The following is a 22,298-nucleotide window of genomic DNA, read 5'->3' as shown; positions in this document are numbered from 1 at the left end:
TAAAATAGTAAAGAATGTGGAAAAGTACCAAAGGACAAGAGATACTTGCTTAGAGAAATAGACTCAAAGAAGACTTGACAGATATCGTCAAGTATACAAAGCCTGTTAATCTTATAGAACAGGGAACAGATATACTCTAATTCCGGTGTCCCCAACCCCTGGGCCACGGGCTGGTACTGGTCCGTGGCCTGTCAAGAACCAGGTCACACTGCACAAGGTGAGCAGCGGGCCAGCCAGCGATGCTTCATCTGTATTTGCAGCCGATCCCCAGCACCAGCATTACCACCTCGGCTCCACCTCATACCATCAGGCATTAGATTCTCATAGGAGCACTGGTTCCTGGTGCCAAAAAGGATGGGGACCACTCCTCTAATTTTAGTAAATAAAATACGGCCTATGTTAAAACTATAGGTAGGAATATTTTGCCTCACCATTAAGAACTGCCTAAAAACTAAGGGGTTATGTTACCTTGCAGTGTAATGAGTCCCCTGTCACTGGAAGAGTTTTAAGCCAAGGCTAGATGACCACAGTCAAGAATGTGATATAAAAATTCTTGTTGTTCCAGCTAAAGACTTGTGTTGGGTAAAAAGGTGCAATAGCTATCTCTTAAACTCTTTTATATCCAAAGGTACTATAAACTAAAGAGATTTTTCAGAAGCTGTATTTATGCTTAATGATTAATACTAAAACAAATTATCCAATATTAAAATGTGAGTAATGATTAAGATACTGGCAGTTGTTTGAAAGTAAGTTTCCCAATATTCTAAATATTTACTTCATACTTTTATTACAATCGTTGTGAATGGTTTTGCTTAAGGAAAATTAAACTAGCTCAGCCTTTGCTCTGGTTTTACAATATCCACAAATACTGAATTGTAATCAGTGAGATTACCTTACACAAAGACAGTTAAAATTGCAGGACATAAAATTTAGCTAACCTTCTGCCACAGAAGAAGGAATCCATGATGTTTTGTCAACCAAGGAATTTAGATTTTGTATTGGTCTCAAACTAGAACACTGTTTACATCTAAAATGAATAGAAGAAAAAAAACAAATGTTTAAGAATAATTTATTATAATTAATTTAATTATCATAAATAATTTACTATAACTCACTTTTCCTGTCTAAGTATGTGGTTTAACAAGTAAATTATTACAAGAGTACTGAATCTCCTATATCATAAATTACATATTATAAACAGAATTATTAAAAAAAAATTTTTACAACAGAAGCAAATCAAAAAGACAGTATGGTTCAGAATAAACAACATTAAACTGAAAACAAGAGATAGGTCCCAGGTCCAGATTATTAATTAATTTGGCTAATTTCCTTATTTGGTAAATAAAAAAGTTTAAACAGATAATCTCTAAGGGGATTTCGTAATTTGGTAAAATGAGGAAAAAGGAAGAAATTAATGAGACACTTATTTTATGGCTCTGTGAACAATATATAATAATTAAGGTCTTAATTAAGTAGAGCCAATAAAAGAAAATTATTCTGACTAAAGACATTACTACTAGCAACTTTTGGAGTAATATGTTCAATAAACACATATTTAGAGGTTTAGAATTTATGATATCTAATATTATAGCTATTTGTTAATATAGATCAATTTAAAACTATAAATATACTAAAATTGAACACTATTTAGTACAGGTTTTTTGCTTTATTTATATACAAACAAACATTTTATGTACAAGTAATTTTTACTATACACTGTCATAATATTTAAGAGATGATAAAAAGTATATAGTTGAACAAAAGTATAAAAATCTATATTCGAAAGATTCATGCAGACTCCTTTTCATTTGCACTCTCAGGAAAAATAGAGGGTAACTATATTAAATTTATCTCTTACCACCTTTCAATCACATATTAGTTTTTTCTTTAACAGAAAAAGGTAATTAAAAGAAAAAGTTTCATTGCCTGAAAAAAAGGCAGTATTAATTTACATATGATAAAATACACAAATTAAAAATTAAGTATCCAAATTAAAAATTAAAGGTAACAAATAGAAATTAGAGAATTCATTATTTCCAAAGTAGTAAAAGAGGAAACAGGAAAACATGAAGAACATTTTTATAAATCAATTCAATAGAAGACTGAAGAAAAAAGAAGCAAAATAATAAAAGTTGAGGGAGAGGTAAACAGTAACAGTATTATAAGTGAAAAGCAATATAAAAAGTGGAAATAAAACCTAACCATATCAGTAATTAACATATTTTAAACTCATCTATTTAAAAACAACTAAAATCTAGTAATAAGTATTTATTTGAGACCTACTAAAATATAACAACAAAGGAACATAGAAGCAAAGGGATGAGAATAACATACTAAGCAATTACGAACCAAAAAAACTCCTCATAGAGTAGTAACAATATGAGGAAAAAAATAAACCTTTGGGCAAAAAAATCATGATTAGAGAGGAAGTCATTATAAAAGGATATACCAAACAACTAATTCATGAGGGAGATTAAATATTGAGCTTCAATGAACCAGCAAAGAGCCTCATAATGTATAAAGCACAGATGGACAGACTAAAAGGTCACAAACCCACAATCACAGAAGACAGTCAGCACTCTAAGAAGTGACTAAACAGATAAAATTATAAAGGAAAAGACGTACTGAATATGATTAACAAGCTCGTGTAAGAGACATAACTAAACACTATTAAACACTAAATGCAATAATTAAAAAATATACATTCTTTTAAAACCCATGCAATATATTCAAAATCTGAATGGACATATTCTAAGATAAAGCAAAGCTAAACAAATCTCAAAAAACCATGACATAATGTTTTCATACTATCTGGTTAAAAAGTCATCCAAGCAATTACAAAATAAAAAGCACCTAAAATATGTGCATACAAATTTTTAAATCATTCATAGGCCAAAGATACCATAATGGAATTATGAAACATTTAGAAGTGACAAGAAAAACACTACATATTAATCTTGGGTTAAAGCCATAGCTATTTTTTCAAGGAGAAAACTATATACTTGAATATAAATCTTAAAAAACATTAAAAATTAATGAATGAAGTAAAGTAAGCAGTCAATTAAACACACCCAAAAAAAGAAAAACCAAGGAAACATAAAAATGTAAAAAGAAGAAAATAAAGGTAAGAAAAATAATAATAGAGAACATCAACGAAAATAAAAGTTTGTTGCTTTGACAAAAAACCCCAAAGAAAATAAAGTACAAATATTATGTGGATTCAAGAACAAAGTGGAGATTTAAAAATCATCAGAAAAGTACTAAGAACAATCGTTTGTCAATACATTTAAATTTAAAAAAATAAATGAAATGAATACTTCTCTAGAAAATTTTTATTAATAAAACAGATTAAGAGATAGAAATCCTTAAAAGATGCATAACTATAAAAGAAACTCAAGTATTAAATTCTTTTAAAAAGCATCAGGTCCAGAAATCTAGGTAAAGTTTTATAAAACCTTTAAGGTTCTGACAAACATTTTGGTAAACATGACTATATGGCTATTTTAAAAACCTGTAAAACCAAAGAAACTATCATTGAGTTAAAATGGTACGAGATACACTAAAAGTTTCTTAAAACACATCTCTCAAAAGATTAGTATCTCTCAGATAGAAATAATTCTTACAATCAGTTAAATACACAACTAAAACAGAGACCAGTAACTCACTAGAAAAACAGGTAGGAGATGTGAATATCAAATTTATAGAACAGAAAACCTGAATAGCCAATAAACATGAGGATTGTTTAAACTCACTAATCATCTAGGAAATGCTAATAAAAACACCATGGATACCATATGATGCTCGTCAGTTTAACAAAACTGCAAGTTAGACTAACACTAAGTGTTAGAGAAAACTTGAGGGAAAGTGAAATTTTATACACAGTTTGATGATACCATGAAAGGTTACAATCATTAGAAGAACAATTTGGTATTTTCCAATAAAGCAGAAAATATGCATTCCACTAATTATAAACACCTTACAGTAGTAACTTTCAAATTTCCAGGTAAGAACTCACTGTAAGAAATTTACTTTACATCATGACCCAGACTACAACACACAAGCACAGCTGAAACAAAAGTATAGGAAATAATATTGACCCTTGGTGAAAAGGTTTGTCATCCATTCTGATTCATTCCATTTTATACCATACTACAACATACCATCACACATCATATCATTAAAAAAATGCTGAGTATGATACAGTGAACTGATATTATGACAAAGAAAATATGCAAGAACATATATAAAAGGATTTCATTTAGCACTGTCTATAAATGCAATAAATAAAAATAATAGATATCCATATATAGGAAAATTAATAAACCATAATAAATTTCATGATACAAAATACTATACAGACATTAAAATAACCTACATCCATCAATATGATATATCTTGAAAATAATACTGAATTGGAAAAAGTAAGTTGCAAAAGGATAGGTATAGTACAAGTTTACACAAATTTTAAAAATACAAAATAATATGCTATACTCCTTAAAAGTTCATACATATGTTATACTAAGAGCATAAAAACACTGATGAGAAGAACTGACTCCAAGTTTGAGGAAGTAGTTACTTCCAAGAAGGAAAGGAAGGAGGGGACTGCTATAATGTTTCTTCTATTCTGTATAATTTTATTTTTAAAAAACAAAGTCTTGAAAAATATGTTAAGATGTTAACATTGGTTGAATGTAAAGCGGAGTATATATGTTTCTGATGTAATTTTTGATATTTTTCTGTAGTTAAAATTATTTTTCATAATTAAAAAGAAGAGTCAATAAGAAGATATGTTGGCTATTACTAATGACAGTTAAAGTAATGGAAATTCTAAAAACATCTTAAGATCTTGAATATGAACAGAATTTCTTGCTTTATGCTGAAATGGGAGAAAAGTTGAAAGTCTTAACAAAACATTTTTTAGACTTCTAGTAAGTGAAGGATATTCCTAAAGCTTATAGCTAATATTTGCTTTCCTGGTTCTAGACTGGTCAAGGTGACTGATACTAGGAAGACAAGATAGAAGAGAGGGAGAGGAAAGACAGAGCAAGTGAGTGAGGACGGACATGTGAAAAAGAAAAGGCCCATGTAAGTGACTTATTAAAAAGAAACAAACATAATTAGATAGACTCTTATTTTTGAACTAATAATTGCTGGATAAACCTTAATGAAGTTGACTCTGAGTTCATGAGTCCAATGAGAGATAATTAAGACATGGCACATCAGAGTAAAAGTAGCTATAACTCAGGAGTTTAGCTCAGTGACACATTAGTCCCAACTTATAGTTGAAGTTCTATGATGTTTTGTATATGGAAGAAAACTCATATACGTACCTACCAATGACTTCAGTGGTCACAATCATAGAGATACTATGATTGCAGTATATAATTTTCAAATGAAATCAAGATTTATACATTATAACAATGAGTAACAATTGCTACAAAGTGAGGAGCAAAAAAGGGAGAGGAATGGTATGACAAGATGTATTCTATAATCCAAGGTGTCTCTGAGCGGAATATTTCCAAGGTGATTGTTTCATCAAGCAGAGGCAAAGGAGATTTTATCCCCACCGCCTCCTTCCAAACCTAAAAATCTGTTTCTAGCTCCTAATGTACTCTTATCTTCCAGTTTCTTAGGAGGAACTAATTTGTAACTTTGTGGCACAGGAATTCTGGAATTCAATCACTTAACTTTTATTAGGATGCAGATCTGAACCTTTCTCTGTAAGCAGTATCCAAATCCTTGTGAAAGAAAATAAACGATAATTAGCCTCTGGGGTAGTCTTATACCTAGCACAGGGTAAGCACTCAATAGACACGCTATCAAAAGAATAAATATATACGAAAAATATAGTACATATAAACTGGTACTCAGTAAGTACTTGGGATAAAATAATAAAAGTATAAATTATTCTTAAACAATTTTTAATTACCCAAATCCCCAGAAATGAAAACATACCCATAGTGATGTGTTTTTCCTTGTATAAGAAATGGTGCTGAAAGGTCAAGAAGTTCTAGGTCGTTATGGCCAGATCTCACAGGAATTACACTGTGAAACTTGTTTGCAAGTTTACAGATTTCACTGAGTGTACCTCCTATTAAAAGAGAATAAATAAACCTTTCAAGTAGTATAAATATAAGGTAGGCAGAATGAAGTACCTATTAAGTAACACATGAGATATAGTAAAAGACTAAAGGGATTGACAGGAAAAGAGAATGAAAACAATGAATTTAGAGATTTAATACATTTATATGTTTACTGTGAAAAATAATGGTTTGTTTAGGATCCTACACAGTGATTAAATAAACTACTGCACAAAAATGCTGAGACTTGAGTAAAATATAAGGCTTGTGAAATTTAAATCATTTTCTTAAATTTATAAATTGCTCTTTATGCCAGGTTCACTTTGGTTCAAAGAATCAAAAGGTAATAAAGTTGAGAGCTAAAGTATGACAGGATTCTCATTATTAAATCTGCTATTTAATACTAATGTCTAGGCAAGTTTACTTCTGAATTTGAAATAAATCTTTTAAACTTTCAGATCAACATTAAATTTAAATACAGATGCAAACAGTTCATGTAATATAAATTCGTGTATAGTGTTTGTTAATTTTTTCCTGGGAAAACCATTACCCCAATTCTATGATGGGCTGGGCATTAAAACCATCATGTTGGTTTAAGAAGAAATAGCACATCCAGTGTTGCACCATTATTAAAAGCCAGCATTATCTATGATAACTCAAAACTACTGGTAAATTTTCTGGTGTATTTTTTACTTAATTGATAATTCTTCCTCTCCAGGGAAAGAGAATATGATTTATAAAAATACTTCTGTGTATTTCCTAAAATTTGCATAAAACTTGTAATGCTAAAATTCAATTGTGAAGGAAAGTATTTCTGGCACAGCAGATTAAGGATGTCCAAAAATACACTTCTCCATAAAAGCAAAAAGAACATTAGCAAAAACCGTCAAATTCAACTTTTTCAGAACTCTAGAAATTAACCAAAGGCTTGCAATGATCCAAAAAAAAAGGAAAAATTTTGGTAAGAAAAGCAAGCTTGGCAGTGTGTTAAGTTACTCGGCTTTTATCCTCCTCTGCAGCAATTTGATAGCTGGAAACCATAGTTCTGCCATGTCATATTGCAGTTAGGCCCTAGCCTCTGGTTAGGGTTATAATATTCAGAAATATCATAAAATAAAATATTACATTTTATAAAACCCTTTTAAATTTTAAAGTGCTTTCACATACACTTTCATTTGACTTTCATTAAAAAGCTCTGTAAGGTAAAGTGTTCAGATGTACTTATTTATTCAATAATATTTACTAAGAGCCAGTTTCGTGCTAGGTGTACTACTACAGGTGAAGATACATAGATTAAAATGAACATGTATCCTGTCCTTAGGGAGCTTATATTCTAGTAAGGAAACAAATCTGTAAACAAACAGATATAACACAAATACAACACAAGAAAAAAAGTGCTCCACTGGAAGTGCATACAATATGCAACAAGAACCACGCAAATCTTCCCGGTGAATCAGAAAAAGTGCTTAGTACATGTAGGTGTTCATTAACTATTCCACATGAATTGCTGAATTACTGAGTTTATTTCTGAAGATGTGCTAGAGTAGCAATTCTCAGGAGAATAGCAATGGAATGGTAAAAAAAAATTGAGAAATATACTGGGTTCAGGAATTGCCATCAGTTCAATATGGCTGGAGAGTAGGATGGGAATTGAGGCACCACAGATGAGACTGAAAGTCGTTGCAATGAGTGGTAATTAAAGATAGGATTGGGAGCTTAAAGAGACTTCTTTATTCAAGCTTTCTTTGGACTCTCAAGGCCAACTCAGCTTCAATACAGAAATCTGTGGGAGGCAGAGCAGGATAAGAGGACTCTAAGGCCTTGCATGCTATCCTCTTAGGTGGCCCTACAAGGACAATTCTTAAAGAACCTCATAGGACTACGGCTTTATTTTTACACCCTACAAATACTTTTGCTCCATTTTTTTGTATGTATGTATCTGTGTCTGTGTGTTTTTGTTTTTACATCTATCTCCTGGTACAGATTAAAATATTGCTAATGGAATAAGATATCACATCTTACTCATCAAAGTAACCATGTGTTTTACAATGCTAGTATATGATGACGAGGGTAGAGGAACAGATAATCTCATATGCTGCTAAAGCATATGCAGACTAGGATAACTTTACTACAAATTGGGCAATATTTACTTAATTATTTGTGCCCCACAATTACAATTCGACAAGGGGGGAGGTAAAGTTCATGGAAGAGTTACTATGTCAAAAAACAAGAACATTTAACTTCTCTGTGGTTCAGTTTTCTCATGCATAAAAACAGCTTATAATAGTACCAACTACATAGGACTGTAGTGATAATTAAATGAATTAACACACAGAAATTAATTAATTTCCGGTACACTATAAAGATTAAAATGAGATGTTCATAAAAACAATACCAATATTTATATACATGTATATTTTTATATATTTTCTAAAAGAATTACATATTACTTTCACAAGTAGAAAAACTTCAGCAATAAAAATGATCATAATCTATTGTAATAAAGATAACTCATTTATAAAATGAAACTAAAGATTTCTATAATGCAAATTAAAGATGTCTTCCTTTTATTATGAAATGTTAAGGAAGAAAAGTCTCCAGGAAAATAATGAAACATTAAATTTGGCATGGGAAAATATGTGGTATATATATTAGACAAATACTAGATAAAAATAAGACCAAAATGGAAGAGCAATACAAAAAAAAATATGACTCAAAATTTCAATTTTTAAAACATGTCACGTTATTTTTACTTGTTTCAGGGGTCCCTTCTTTGATTTAGATAGCAACAGATGACTACATTCTACTTTTATAAAACAACAGTGACATCCAGAGGCAAAGATAACAGCAATTGTACATAACAAGCAGCCTCTTAATTATTACTCAGCTCAGTAATCAGCTTGGATTTGTTTAAAATTATATGCAGGAATCCAACAAAATGAACAAATACAAACACTTGAGTTTAATGTATAATTTCAAATGTCATTCAGATAAATTTATATATGCATCTGTGTATATGTTTGAATCTAACTGTTATTAATAACACATTCCATTTTATGAAATTTAAATTAACAATATTGTGATTTTATATGTCCTACGTTGCCTCTAAAATATATTTAACAATACTTAGAGAAAGACATAAGCAAAAGCTATAATCTAATAAAATAGTAACTTAAATATCTTACCTTCTATCAAAATTAGACAGTCATTTGAAAGTGGGAGAATACCATCATTTTTCACAAAATGAATTGCTACTTTTCGTCCTCCTTGATCTTTAGTGGTCCAGACTTTTGAATCATATAATGGTGTATTTTGTAGTTTGGTATCTGGGATTTTAGTTGCACCCTCTTGCAAAATTATATCCAAATCATCCTCATGTGGAACTTCTTGCCTAAAATCATTGACAACAAAATAACACAAAACAATTGTCATGAGCTTCGAAATTCAAATTTTACAAATTATCCAATTAAAAAAAATGTTCATATGCTGATGAGCCAGCTACTTATTTTAAAATATAAAGATAATTCACTTTGCAGATTAAATGACTCGTTCAATAGAGAGATATCTGATATTTCATGGCTAAGTAGATCCATATCATAATTACATTAACCACCAGCAATTTTCTTGCCTGGTTTTGTGATACCAAGGTTACTTATAATTATTTCTAGCACCAATTTGTTCTCTTCTGTAAAGCATGCTAAACTTCTCACTGGGAAAAGACAATGCAGCTGTCCCCTGTCTTTATTCCAGTTACATATCCATTTATCACTTAAGTAATCTCACTTTTACCTACTTTACAAACCAATATTTCTTTCGATTCCTTTTAATCTAGCATCATTTTAAAAAGTCATATGGTACAGTATGATAGAGTAGAAATGGCACAATCTGGAATCAAAAGGTTTATGTCCTTGTCCTGGTTCTGTCATCAACCTGTGTAACTATAGGTGATACCTCTTAATCTTTCTGAAGTAATTTCCTTGTTTAAAAAATGATCATAGATCAAATGGTTTTGTTTCACAAAGTTATATAATTTTACAGATTCTGTCAAAATGCAATTTGATAATATTTCAAGAATTATCTAAAATCTGTATTTATATTTTAATTCCAACTACCATTTCAAGCTCAAAGGGATAGAAGATAGTCCTCCATTTTAAGGAGATCTGATGATTAAAAATCTGCACAAAGAATATATTATTTTGGAGGGGAATATGTGTGTATTGGTATACACAGAAGCATAAACACAAACAATATATAAACACACAAATATAATGGATATACACACATATTATGTATTTAGAGGAAAGAGGGTCAAATTACATAAAAAAAGTACTAAGAAATTCTCAATTATTAACAAAAATTTAAAGTATACTTACTATATTGTAGTTATTAAGTAGGACAGAAATATTTCCAACAACGCTTTCTATATCACTTAATTAAAAATTTCAACTATCCAGAAGTCTTCCCAATTTGAGAATTTTAGTTAATAATGTTTTATTTTTAAGAATACTTTTTGTGACAAATGAGAGTCTCCCCAAATAATTTCATAGTTTGTTATTTATTTGCATTTATCAGTGCTACTTAATTGAATTTCAGATCTGAAAATAGCACCTACTTTTATTTATTATTACTAAGAAATATCAGAAGGATTTACTTTCTAAGAATTTAGTACTTTTTCTTAAAAACGTTACCATTCTTTCAAAATACGTAAGATCAAAATTTACTCATTGCCAGGACTTAAACTGATATATATGAAAACATATATACACATTTATTATGAAGTGAGAACTTGTTTTATTGTGGAAAATACTTACAGTGAATTACATTTAGGACAATGAAGTTTAACAGACTGGAAAAGTCTTCTGGGCTTATATGACCTCAATTTTGCTCGGATACGGTATCGTTGAGGAGCTTTTTGTTTCAAAATAGCACATAGTGGGGTGTTCTCCAAATACTGATGATCTGTAAGTACTATAGAGAATTTTTAGATTAAGGTAGAATAATCTACAATAATAATAAGTATATTCCTGACATGAATCTCCCTGAACCAAATATGTACAATAAAATCTAATTGTATTGTCTACCTTATTAACATTTTGACACTCTCTCCACATATATATGAACCTTACAGATACAAAATTCATATATATATATGTGTGTGTACATATACATATATATATAATTTGAGAATAATTTCCAGACATCACAACCCTTCATCCCTAAATATTTCAGTTTTTCACACAAAAAAAATTTCATTGATATAATACAGTGTAATTTTCAGTATCAGAAAATATAACACTGATGTAAAATTTCACTGAATCGACAGATATTATTCAAATTTCTCCAACTGTCCCCATAATGTTCTTATTTAGCATTTGATTTTTGGGTTGACAAGCCAATCCTGAACCGCGCAATGCATTTAACTTTTCCTGTCTCTCTGGACTCTTTTAATGCAGAATGGTTCCTCAGCTTTTCTTTGTCTTTCATGACACTAATAAATTTGAGAAGAAGCCATGTATTTGGATGTGTCTATTTTTTTCTCATAACCAGATACAAATTATGCATTTTGGGCAGGAATACTATCATATAAGTAATACTGTGACCTTCTCAGTGCATTACATTAAGAGCATATATCAGTGTTATCATTCCTGGGGATGTTAACTTTACCCAGTTGGTTAAGGTGGTGTTCAGCAGGTTTCTCCACTATGAATTTATTTTCTCCCCTTTTAACTAATAAGAAAGTACTTGGGAAAATATAAATATCCCAGTCTTACACTAGACATTTAGGATCCCGCTAGTTTAGGAAACATTGGCGATTCGCAACTAAATCAATTATGACTATCATGGTTGCAAAATTGTGTTTTTTCCTAAATTCATCATTCCTTTCACATTTATTAGTTGCCATTAAATTTTAATAACAGCTTTCCATTAGATCTCATTTATTTGTTGTTTTTTTATTTACTATCCACATGGAATAATGAATTTCTACTTTATTCAATAAGTTCTTTTCCATCACTAATATTTTTTATTTTGATGCTCAAATCGTATGAAATTTGATACTTTCCATCATTAAGTGAGAATTTCTTTTCTTTCTGGCACAAGATATTCCAGAATCATTTTGGAATTCTCCTGTTCCAACCTTGGAATCTGCTATTTTTCCAAAGAGCACTGATTCCTTTTAAGAGAGAATATTATTTATACACGAAGATCTGTGCACTAACTGTGCTCATTGCTACAAGGTACCATTGTTTCTATGCCCTTTCGCTGATAGAGGTAGGGCATATATCCACACATGTTTGGACCTATACTTACACAAATGCACCTACAAATATATGCATGAATATGCATATGAGTAAATATATATATACAAATACATACCTGTATCTATTTCTGTATCTATCTATAAAACCATGAGTACATATTGACACCTCCAATTCCAGTACAATAGCATATCATCTTTCTTTTAGCCCTACCCCATTTCATATCCTGTCTCTGAGGAGAAACTTACATTTTATGACACTAATATGATACTAAATAAACAGAACATTATTTAACAGATTTGTGCTTTTTTAATTTTTTTAATTTTTTAAATTTTTTTAATTTTTTTTTTTTTTTAATCTTAGCTGAAATAACAGAAGGGCATGTGACAGATTTACAATCACTGCTAACATTACAGTTTTGGGGCATATTGTAAGGAGCTCTTTTATGACACACTTAAATGTATAATGTGAACTGATTAAAATGAATGTCATATAAAATATTTTATATTCTTGACCTACAAATAAGCCTCACTGCACTGCTAAATCGTGTATGTTCTACAAACCTTACAGATACATGACTTAAAATACATATTTAATGTAAAAACATTATCTTTCTGGATTCCAGCTAGAACAAGATAGAGGAATAAAAGAAAAATATAGATGTATTTTTACCCTCATGGATATCTGCTCTCAATAGATAGAAATGAATTTGTTGAGGACATAAGGATAGGCTTCATTATGCTCGCTACTACGTCTGTATTTCAAAAACAAAACATGGTCTTACTTGTAGCCGACAGTTGTTGACATCTTTCTACTTCATATAGTGATACTGATCCAGAGCCTATTGGAAGGAGAAGGAAAAGGAATTATACAGTTTTAAAATCCATTAAAAATTCAATGGGGCACTGAAAACTATAAAACGCGGCTGAGAAAAACTAAAAAAGATTTGAACAAATAGTAAAATATGCCATGTTTATGGATTGGAAGGCTCAATATTGTTAAGATACCGATTCTCCCCAAATTGATCTGTAGATTAAATGCAATCCAAGCAAAATTGCAGAGACTTAACTGTAGAAAGAGATAAACAGATTCTATGACTTAGGTAGAAATGCAAAGAATCTAGAATCTAGAATATAATCTTGAAAAAGAACAAAATTGGGAGACTTATACTACATGACTTAAAGACTTATTCTAAAGCTATAGTAATCAAGACAATATGGCACTGACATAAAGACTAACCAACATATCAATAAAATTAAATAGGAAGCCCAGAAATAAACCCACAGTTACATTATCATCTGATTTTTGATAAAGGCAACAAAGCAATCCAAGGGGAAAGCAACACCCTTTCAACAATGGTGCTGCAACAACTGGAAATTAATATAAGAAAAATAAATGCTAACTTCATAATATTACTAAGTGTTAACTGGAAAGCCCCAAAATAAATTCACATTTATACTCATTTTATTTTCAACAAAATGCCAAATCCATCTTACAGAAAAACGGTGCTACAACAACTGAAAATTCATATTAAAAAAAAAAGTCTATCTCATTCCATACTACTAGTATCGAAAAAAGAAAAAAACACCTACTGATATATGCAACAATACGGATGAATATCAAAAACATACAGTATGTACTAAAGCATATAGTAATTCATTTATTTGAAGTTCTAGAACAGGCACAGTTAATCGACAGTGGAAAAAAATCAGAACTTCTGGGGTAGGGGTGGTGATCATGACTGACTAGGAATAAGCATCAGAGAAATTTCTGTGACAAGGGTAACGTTCTAGATTTTAAGAGGGATTTAGATCAAATAGCCTTGTGTATTAGTCAAAACTCATGAAATCGTATACTCAAGAGTTCCATTTCATTGTGTATAATTTTACCTCAAAAATAAAAAAGAATCCTAAACAAATATTGAACTCTAGTTAATGATGTTCAATCTAAAATGTTTAGGAGGTATACTTATGTCTGCAATTTACTTGAAATGCATCAAAAAATATGATGGATTGATAGATTCAAAGAGAAATAAATGACAAAGCGCATAGAGGAAAACGTTAATTGAGCAAATGGGTAGTGGGTACATAAGTGTTCACTATACAATTGTTTCAAATTTTCTGCATGTTTGAAAAATTTTATTATTTTAGAAAAATACATTGTGAAGGAAATAAAGGGAGAGATGAATAAAATAATAAACTTACTAAATTTAATAGGATGACCTGATCACCATAAAATAAGATTTTACTTTAACAAGAAAGCAAAAGTAGTGAACATAGCAGTAAGTTTTAATAATGCTTTCTAAAATGAAGTATTTAAGACCTGAAAAAATATCCATATTTTGTAATTACTTTAGCTTACATTCTATTATATCTAATAGTATATTATGTTTTTATAATTTATGGGTCATCATATTCAATTATATGCATTACTTGTCCTTATTCCTCAGTATAACTAATAAATGGCATAAGAATTCATGGCAAGAGAATGTGAATGGACATGTTAAGCTGACAAAGTATAATTTCACTGAATCTGATTACTTAATATCTGCCATTCTGTATGAAAACAATGACAAAAATCTTAAAAGCAGTCAAATGATAAAATATGTGTAAAATATACACATGGTTTTCCATAAACTGATAAGAAAAAAGATAAAGAACTCAACAGAAAATCAGATAAAGGGTAAGAGCAGATAATTCAAAGATGGAGTAAAAATTGCTGATTAATATGTAAAATTTTTAAGTTTCCAAGTTCTCAAAAAACATAAATAAGATATCACCTTATACCTGCCAAATTGTCAAAAAGTACATATATTAACCTCTACTACACAGAGAATGTCAGGAAAGGTCATTCTCCTACACTGCTATTTGCATACGAATCTTGACATTTTGGCACAGAATCTGGCATCATCTATAAAAATAAGAAATGTGCTTACCCTTTTATCCTTCGACCTCACTTTTAAGAGTTTCTTTTAGAGAAGTAAAAGCATGAAAGTACAATTGTACAAGGATGTTTATTAAAGCATTATTTGTAAGAGCAAAAAACTGAAAATAACCTTAATGTCAAATGGAAATGGCTGAATTAATAATGTTAGATACATATTATAAAACATAATGCAACTATTAAAAGAATGAGTTTGAGCTATATGAATTATCCCAGAAATAGGTACATGATGAAGCAACTGGTATAATATGGTCCCATTTTTGTAAAAATTTTAAACAGCGGGAAAAGTCATATATGTTTATGTATTGGTATATATATTTATATAAACATGAAGGTTTTGAAGAAATCAGACTAAACTGTTAAAATTACCTCAGGAAGTGGGCTTAAAGGTATGGGAAACCTATGTAACTTGATATTATGGTCTTATATTACTTTTATAATTAAAAAATAATTTAAAAATCCTTTTAAAAGGAGAAAAGAGATTCCAAAAAATGTAAACAGAAATTATACTGTCTCTAAATGACTGCTGACTGAACTAAATTGGTCTTGTAATGGTCATTCAAGTAATCATCATAGCTCAGGCTAAAATGCCATCACCAAGGTGCTAGGAAATGTGGAGAGTTTTAAGGCAGAGAGAAAGAAGAAATAAATTTAAAATATGTACAAAAAAAAAAAATCAAATAACTTGCATTGGAATCTGACTGGTTTTGCCATCAGCTAAAAGCTAAGTAAACCTGGCAAATTACATGACCACCACAACTCAAAGGCTCAGTTTCCTTTCCATAAAAAAGAGAAAATATTAGCCTTATAAGAGTGCTGTTAGTATTAAATAATAATGCATGTAGGCACTTAGTTAATTCTAATGTTAATTCTAATGCTTATCATTACTGGTATAGAGAGTAAATACTTATAAAATGATTCTTTGGATCATAGTAGAAAAGGAGTTAGATTGTAAAAAATATATTTAAGAAATATGACATAGATTCTAGATCCTAGGATGTACAAGGAGATATTAAGACAAAGTGGTAAAAGAAAAAATTCTTACAGACTGAGAGTTCTAAAATTTAGAGATTTGAATAGTCACTTATTCAAGTAGATAATAATAGAAATATACAACTGAGTGTTTGTTGATATCTTATAATTAGGTATTTGATTAACTCAAGAAAGCCTGGGAATCATGTATACATCTAAGATATGTATAGTCAAAAAATACTTAGGCTGTTTGAAATAAAGCAGCAAAAACAATTATTGTTTCTTTTAGATACTGACATGCAAAACAGTTACTTAAGAAGTTAATACAGATATTTAATAGATGAATAAATATACACACAAATACACATAAATCTATATACAAAAGAAATACTACATATATCACAAATCAAGTAATCTCCATCACCCCAATTTGAAAATATAATTATACAATTAAGGGAAAAACAATGTTTACCTCTGCATAAACACAAAGATTTAGCATGCTCCTTTACTATAAATATGGATTTAAAAAATAAGAGAGAAGAAATCTAACTATAGGAGGTGAACACATAGTATAAATATATATATGCTTTAGTGTTAAAATGTACAGCTGAAACTTATTGGATTTCGTTAACCAATGTCATCATAAAAATAATGAATTTTTAAAAAAGAGACAGAGGTAGGAAGATAGTAAAAGGGAGGATTAATGGTGATAAAGGCATTTTACCTAGCAGAAACTGAACTGTCAATGTTAAAAATTGTCCTTACTTGTTGGAAAGCTGTCCTCATGTTCTGATTGACATATGCCATCTGGACACTGATTGGCTGTCAAATTTGCATGTTCTAAAACCCTATAATTGAAAGAATGTAAGTTCAAATTGCATAAAACAAAGTCAATATGGTCAGTCTAGCTCTACCCATAGACACCCAGAACTAATTAAAACTGTATAAAAAATTTTGTGTGGATATATAAATTCTTCAGAAGGACATAGCTTTTCAGAGATTATCTGGGGTTCTAAGAGCCCTCAAAATTAAAAAAAAAATCTGAGTCTAGAAAGATACAAGTGTAACAGTGAGATGATGAAATACTGCAAACAAATGAATTTAATGGATAACATTATGAATCAGAACAATCTCTCTCTAGATTCAAGAAGTAAAATACACTGCTGTATATTGCAATATAAGAAATAAAGTAGTGAAATTGATATAAGATTATTAAAATAACTAATTTAATTGGTTTTAAAGTTGTACTGATTTAAATATATTAAAACTTAGAAAATACCTATGTCATTTCAATATACAGAGCAGGATATTTTCCATATCTCTTTGAAGATATGCCAAAGATTTATTTTTAATTCTCTAGAATACTGGTCAAAAAGTTTCTATACACAGACCACTAGAAGCACATCCAAAAAAAAAAAAAAAAAAAAAAAAAAAAAACACCTGTGAGTATAGCAGCATTTAAGGTACTATTTTAAGGTACTATTTACTTTCTTGAAACATCTAAAAGTTTGAAAAATATGATAACCTAAAACATTTCCGTTACCTATTTTACCAGTTATTGTCACTTTAGAAAGGCAATTATTTTTTTCAAGGTAGGATCAAGTATGTTTAGAAAGCTAGATATAAATCAAGTTTTTGAAATTTTAGCTAAACTCCAGTTTCCACTGCTTGTTGCTTGGTAGAAGATGAGCAGAAGTGCAGAGTAGACGTTAGTGCACAGGTAATTACTGGAAACCTTAGACTGTAACCCTAGCTCAGCTACTATTTAGCTGTTTGAACCTATAATCACTTGATTTGTTTCATTAGGTTCATCTGTTTTTTAAAAAATGGATAATGGCACAGAAGGTTCTGAGAATCAACTACTAGGAACCTATTAGATTCCCTCTCTCCATCCCAGAACAACATTATTGAAAATCAGTTTAATTAATACCTTATTTACAATTTCAGAATAAGTATGTAATATGCTTACTTTTTCAGTTCCTCCACATCAGAGTTGCTTTCTGGCAAGACTCTGATTCCCCGACCATAACTGGTACCTCCATGGAGATGAAATTCTAGAGCTAGCAATGTTGCCTGATTCTCTGAATTCACTGATTGAAGTTTGGTGTGAAGGCTATAAATTCTAAGAAAGCTTCCAACCTAAAAATAAATTATTTTTTTTAGAAAATGGAGAAAAATAGAACAATTTCTGATACCTAAAATATTCAACCGCATGGGGCATAGACCAAAAACCATGGACACTGACTGATCAGAGAATCCTGGTAGGTTATATCGGTGTGTACTGAATATTAGCCCCAAGGACACTGTATCAAACCAAAACTGTGTGTGTGAGTGTATGTATGAATACAGATATTTTCAAATATAAGACATATTTACATTTCAGAGATCTTGAAGTATGAAATAAGATTGAGTCTCAGCATTGATAAAATATAGTTGTTAAGAAACGCATGACCTAAATCAAGTCCAAGCCCTCATTTAATAAACCCATTTTATTAAGGTTTCTGTAAACAACTTCTTTTAACTAAGTTAAGAGTTAATAAAATATGATCACTGAAACACTCTCATTATAGGAATACTAGAAAATATTTTAAAGTATGCTACTATATCAAAATAATACATCCCCTATTCCACAAGTTCTATAAAAATAAAACTTCTGTAATGAACAATTTTGTCTGTACAGCATAACGTGAAACACATTCATGAGTTCAAATATAGAATTAAACCCATTATAGTTTTGAACTAAATGTTCTATAGTTAATTTCTACAGTTTTACTAAACAGAATCTTAAAAATATCTTTAATTATAGAGTTTTTGATATACTTTTAATGTAGAAGACTTAACATGTGGCAGAATGATTATCAAAGAAATTGATACCTACTCAAAAGAAGCTATATAACCTAAATCATATTTACTTTTATGAAGAAAGGGTTATTAACAAAATGAGTTACCAAGCAGGAAATCTAATTCATTTGCATAGGGCAGCATTCCTGACTGCTGATGACTGTGGGACTATCCTTCTCTTTTTTCCCTTCACAGTCAGGACTGAATAACAGTGGTGAGAGTCTAAGTAACAGAAAAGCTATATAAGGGGGAATATAACAAAAATGAGACAGTAAACCAGCCTCCCACCATGCTTACTGCTGTTTCAGTTAATTGTATTTCTCCTCATCACCCTCTGGATTTGATGCGGGGGAGAAATAAGAGAAAAAAATAAAAAGGAATAATCCATACTCTCAGACCCACTCCTTCATTCCCAAGAGTTTTTCCCCTATCCAATTACAGATTTTGTGAGGAGGAGGTAAGGTATTTAGTCTTTTCTTCTCTGACTTCTTCCACCAACAACTAGATCATGGCAGGGGAACAGGGTAGTCAGAGAAGGAAAACACAAAAAGAAAAAAAAAGACAAAACTGATTATCCTCATGGTCTCTAAAGCAAAGAAAATATAACACAGTCTATTTCTATTCACTTTTATCTGACTTTTTTGAATGTTTATTATAAATGGCGATTCTTTTTATATATGTAATATACTAGTATAGTACATGTAAGCCCCGCAAAGGACTTAAAGGCCAAACGCAAAGAGAAAGATACCGTACTCACAGATAAAACATTATAAAGATAAATTCTCTCTAATTATTCCTTAAAAAAATCAATAGAATTTTAATAAAAATTCCCAGTGTCTTTAGAATTTAAAAAGCTGCTCTTAAGGTATATATATAAGAGTAAACAGACAAGTCAATTTTGAAGACTAAACTGAGAGTGGGGGCTTGACTTATGGACTATAATTTAAAAATAGAGATGTAATAATTAAGACAGTCTGGTATTAATAGACACATATATAAACATGGTCAAATCCTGCAAATACGTCAAAGAAAAAAGCAAATTACAGAATGATACATATACAATACATATTTTTCAGACAAAAGTATACGAAAGCATAATAAACATAAATGTACATACCTACATGTTAAGATATACAGAAAGAAGATATTGGGGAGCAAAAAAAATGAGACTAGGCAGAAGTACAAAGAAGTTTTAATAGGTAGTCATTTCTTAAAAATTAAAAGTACCTAAAATAAGTGTGGTAAAACATTTAGAAATGTTAAATTTCAATAAGCACGTGGATGTTCATTATACTATCTTCTGTACTATTCCATAATAAAACAAAACTTAAAGACTAAGAGCTTATTTATATAAATAGGCTATAAAGATGACAAAGTGTTATTTTCAGAAATTCCTTCTGGAGGCAGTATTGTATTTTAAACTTACTAAATACACTAGGAAATATACCAGATGCTCTATTATAATTGACAAATCCTGCTTAGTCTTGTCAATAATGTGATAAAATTTCAAAAATGCAAGTGAGGGAGTCAATGCAAAGAAATATAAAAACTACTCTAAGGAATTATTATAAAAGCCCATTTCATTATAGAAACATTAAAATTAAAGCAAAGCAAATATGAGTATTAAGAAATCACTATCCCTTTTGAAATAATGTAAATATTCCTTATAAACTGTCATGAATTTGACTTGAAGTTCAATATTTTCAATGACTTGTACATGTCTGAAAATAACCAAATTATAGATAGCTCTTGAGTCACTGAAGGCCAAACATAATTAGACTACGTATGTTCTATAATTGTTTTTAAATTATATGAGGATAAGACCAGGGATTGAGAATATACTGCTTTAACTTCTAGACAAAAGGTTTGAAATGTCTGTGTGTGTGTGTGTGTCTGTGTGTGTGTTTCTATAAAATGTTCAGGGAATGTGATAACTTACTTAAAAATCAAGACTTAGGAAAAATATTAAGGGCAACTTAGGCTATACAATGTGTTATACAGAGAAGTCAATTATATTATACTTCATAATTGCCTTAACTGTCCTCTTTATTTAAAAACATTTTTCTCTCATTCCTATAAACAAAAGTATGTGTTCCATGTATTCAGTATAAAAATGTAGTTTTAAACAGCTGTCTTCAAGTGCTGATAAGAATTCATTCGTATCAATGTCATCTGCCTCTGGGGATTTCTTGAATTTATATAAAATGGTTGATACAAAGGTTGTCTCAAAATGTGATGTCAATGTATATTAATGAAAGCCTACAGTTAAATTACTTATACACAGAGAAAATCCTTTTCATTTTTCTATTATATTGCAGGTAAATAATATAATGTCATGATATCTTTAGAAAAATATTCTTATATTTTAATTACGTGGGCTCAGAGCACCCTCTAGTGGGTGATATGAAGCAGACAAAAAGGGAAATGGAAAAAATCTGAAAAAAATTCACAGTACTCATTTATTCACTCACTTGCCAGCAGATATTATTTACTTCATCCTTACTATATGGAAAGCACTCTGCTGGGTACTGTTCAGGACTTGGACACAGAAATCAAGACAAGTGAGAAGAACAGAAATATCTATAGAAGCAGCATAGGAAAGAGAAGGGAATTAAATGGTGAAAGTAGATCTAAAATGTAAATCTTTTTCACTTATATTTTTTTAAATAAAATAATCAATGCATATAAAATCAGGGGAAAGCATCGAAATATATTTTCAACAGTCAATTTTCTCTAATATGTCAAGTATGAACAGGTGCACTGACACATGCCTAAAGGACAAGAAAGCGCAGTTATCACCATCCGGGACCATGACTTTAACTAATTTACTGATTTGAGTTGGGTGGAGTTATTTGTAACACAACGTGCAAATGGAAATATTTCCTCCTCCAAGTATATGTAATTTACAAAGAAAAACTGGGCACTAAAATTCAGTTCTAAAAAACTGAATTCACTTTTACAGTTTTCTTCCTATAAACAGGCTATAAAAACTCCTTAAAGGTAGGATGGAAGCTATTTGTAAAGAACATCATTTCTTTAGACTGGTTAAAAAGTACTGGTTCTGGAAACAGTTTGTAGGTTCAAATATTGGCTTCACTGAAGTAGCTGTGAACTCAGGCTTAACCTCTGAATGTCTCATTTGTAAAGTGAGAGTGATGATAGTACATACTACACAGGATGGTACTTAGTACATCTGAAGTGCATA

General features: G+C 30.2%; 1 protein-coding gene across 10 annotated transcripts in view; it reads right to left on the bottom strand.

Annotated features, from left to right (window-relative positions):
- Positions 1–22,298, bottom strand: part of POT1 (protection of telomeres 1) — a 101,711-nt gene that overhangs the window by 29,555 nt on the left and 49,858 nt on the right. For all 10 annotated transcript variants that reach the window (XM_039861017.1, XM_039861023.1, XM_039861022.1 and 7 more), the window contains 7 exons: positions 18,222–18,391; positions 17,018–17,100; positions 13,122–13,178; positions 10,892–11,048; positions 9,266–9,471; positions 5,956–6,091; positions 939–1,027 (listed from right to left, as the gene is read on the bottom strand). In XM_039861017.1, coding sequence (XP_039716951.1) covers positions 939–1,027; positions 5,956–6,091; positions 9,266–9,471; positions 10,892–11,048; positions 13,122–13,178; positions 17,018–17,100; positions 18,222–18,391 — 898 coding nt within the window. The remainder of the gene's footprint in view (positions 1–938; positions 1,028–5,955; positions 6,092–9,265; positions 9,472–10,891; positions 11,049–13,121; positions 13,179–17,017; positions 17,101–18,221; positions 18,392–22,298) is intronic.

The sequence above is a fragment of the Pteropus medius genome, unplaced genomic scaffold (assembly GCF_902729225.1).
Source record: "Pteropus medius unplaced genomic scaffold, Ma_sr-lr_union100, whole genome shotgun sequence".
In the NCBI taxonomy this organism is placed as follows: Eukaryota; Metazoa; Chordata; class Mammalia; order Chiroptera; family Pteropodidae; genus Pteropus; species Pteropus medius.
This window is presented reverse-complemented; position numbering and strand designations above follow the sequence as displayed.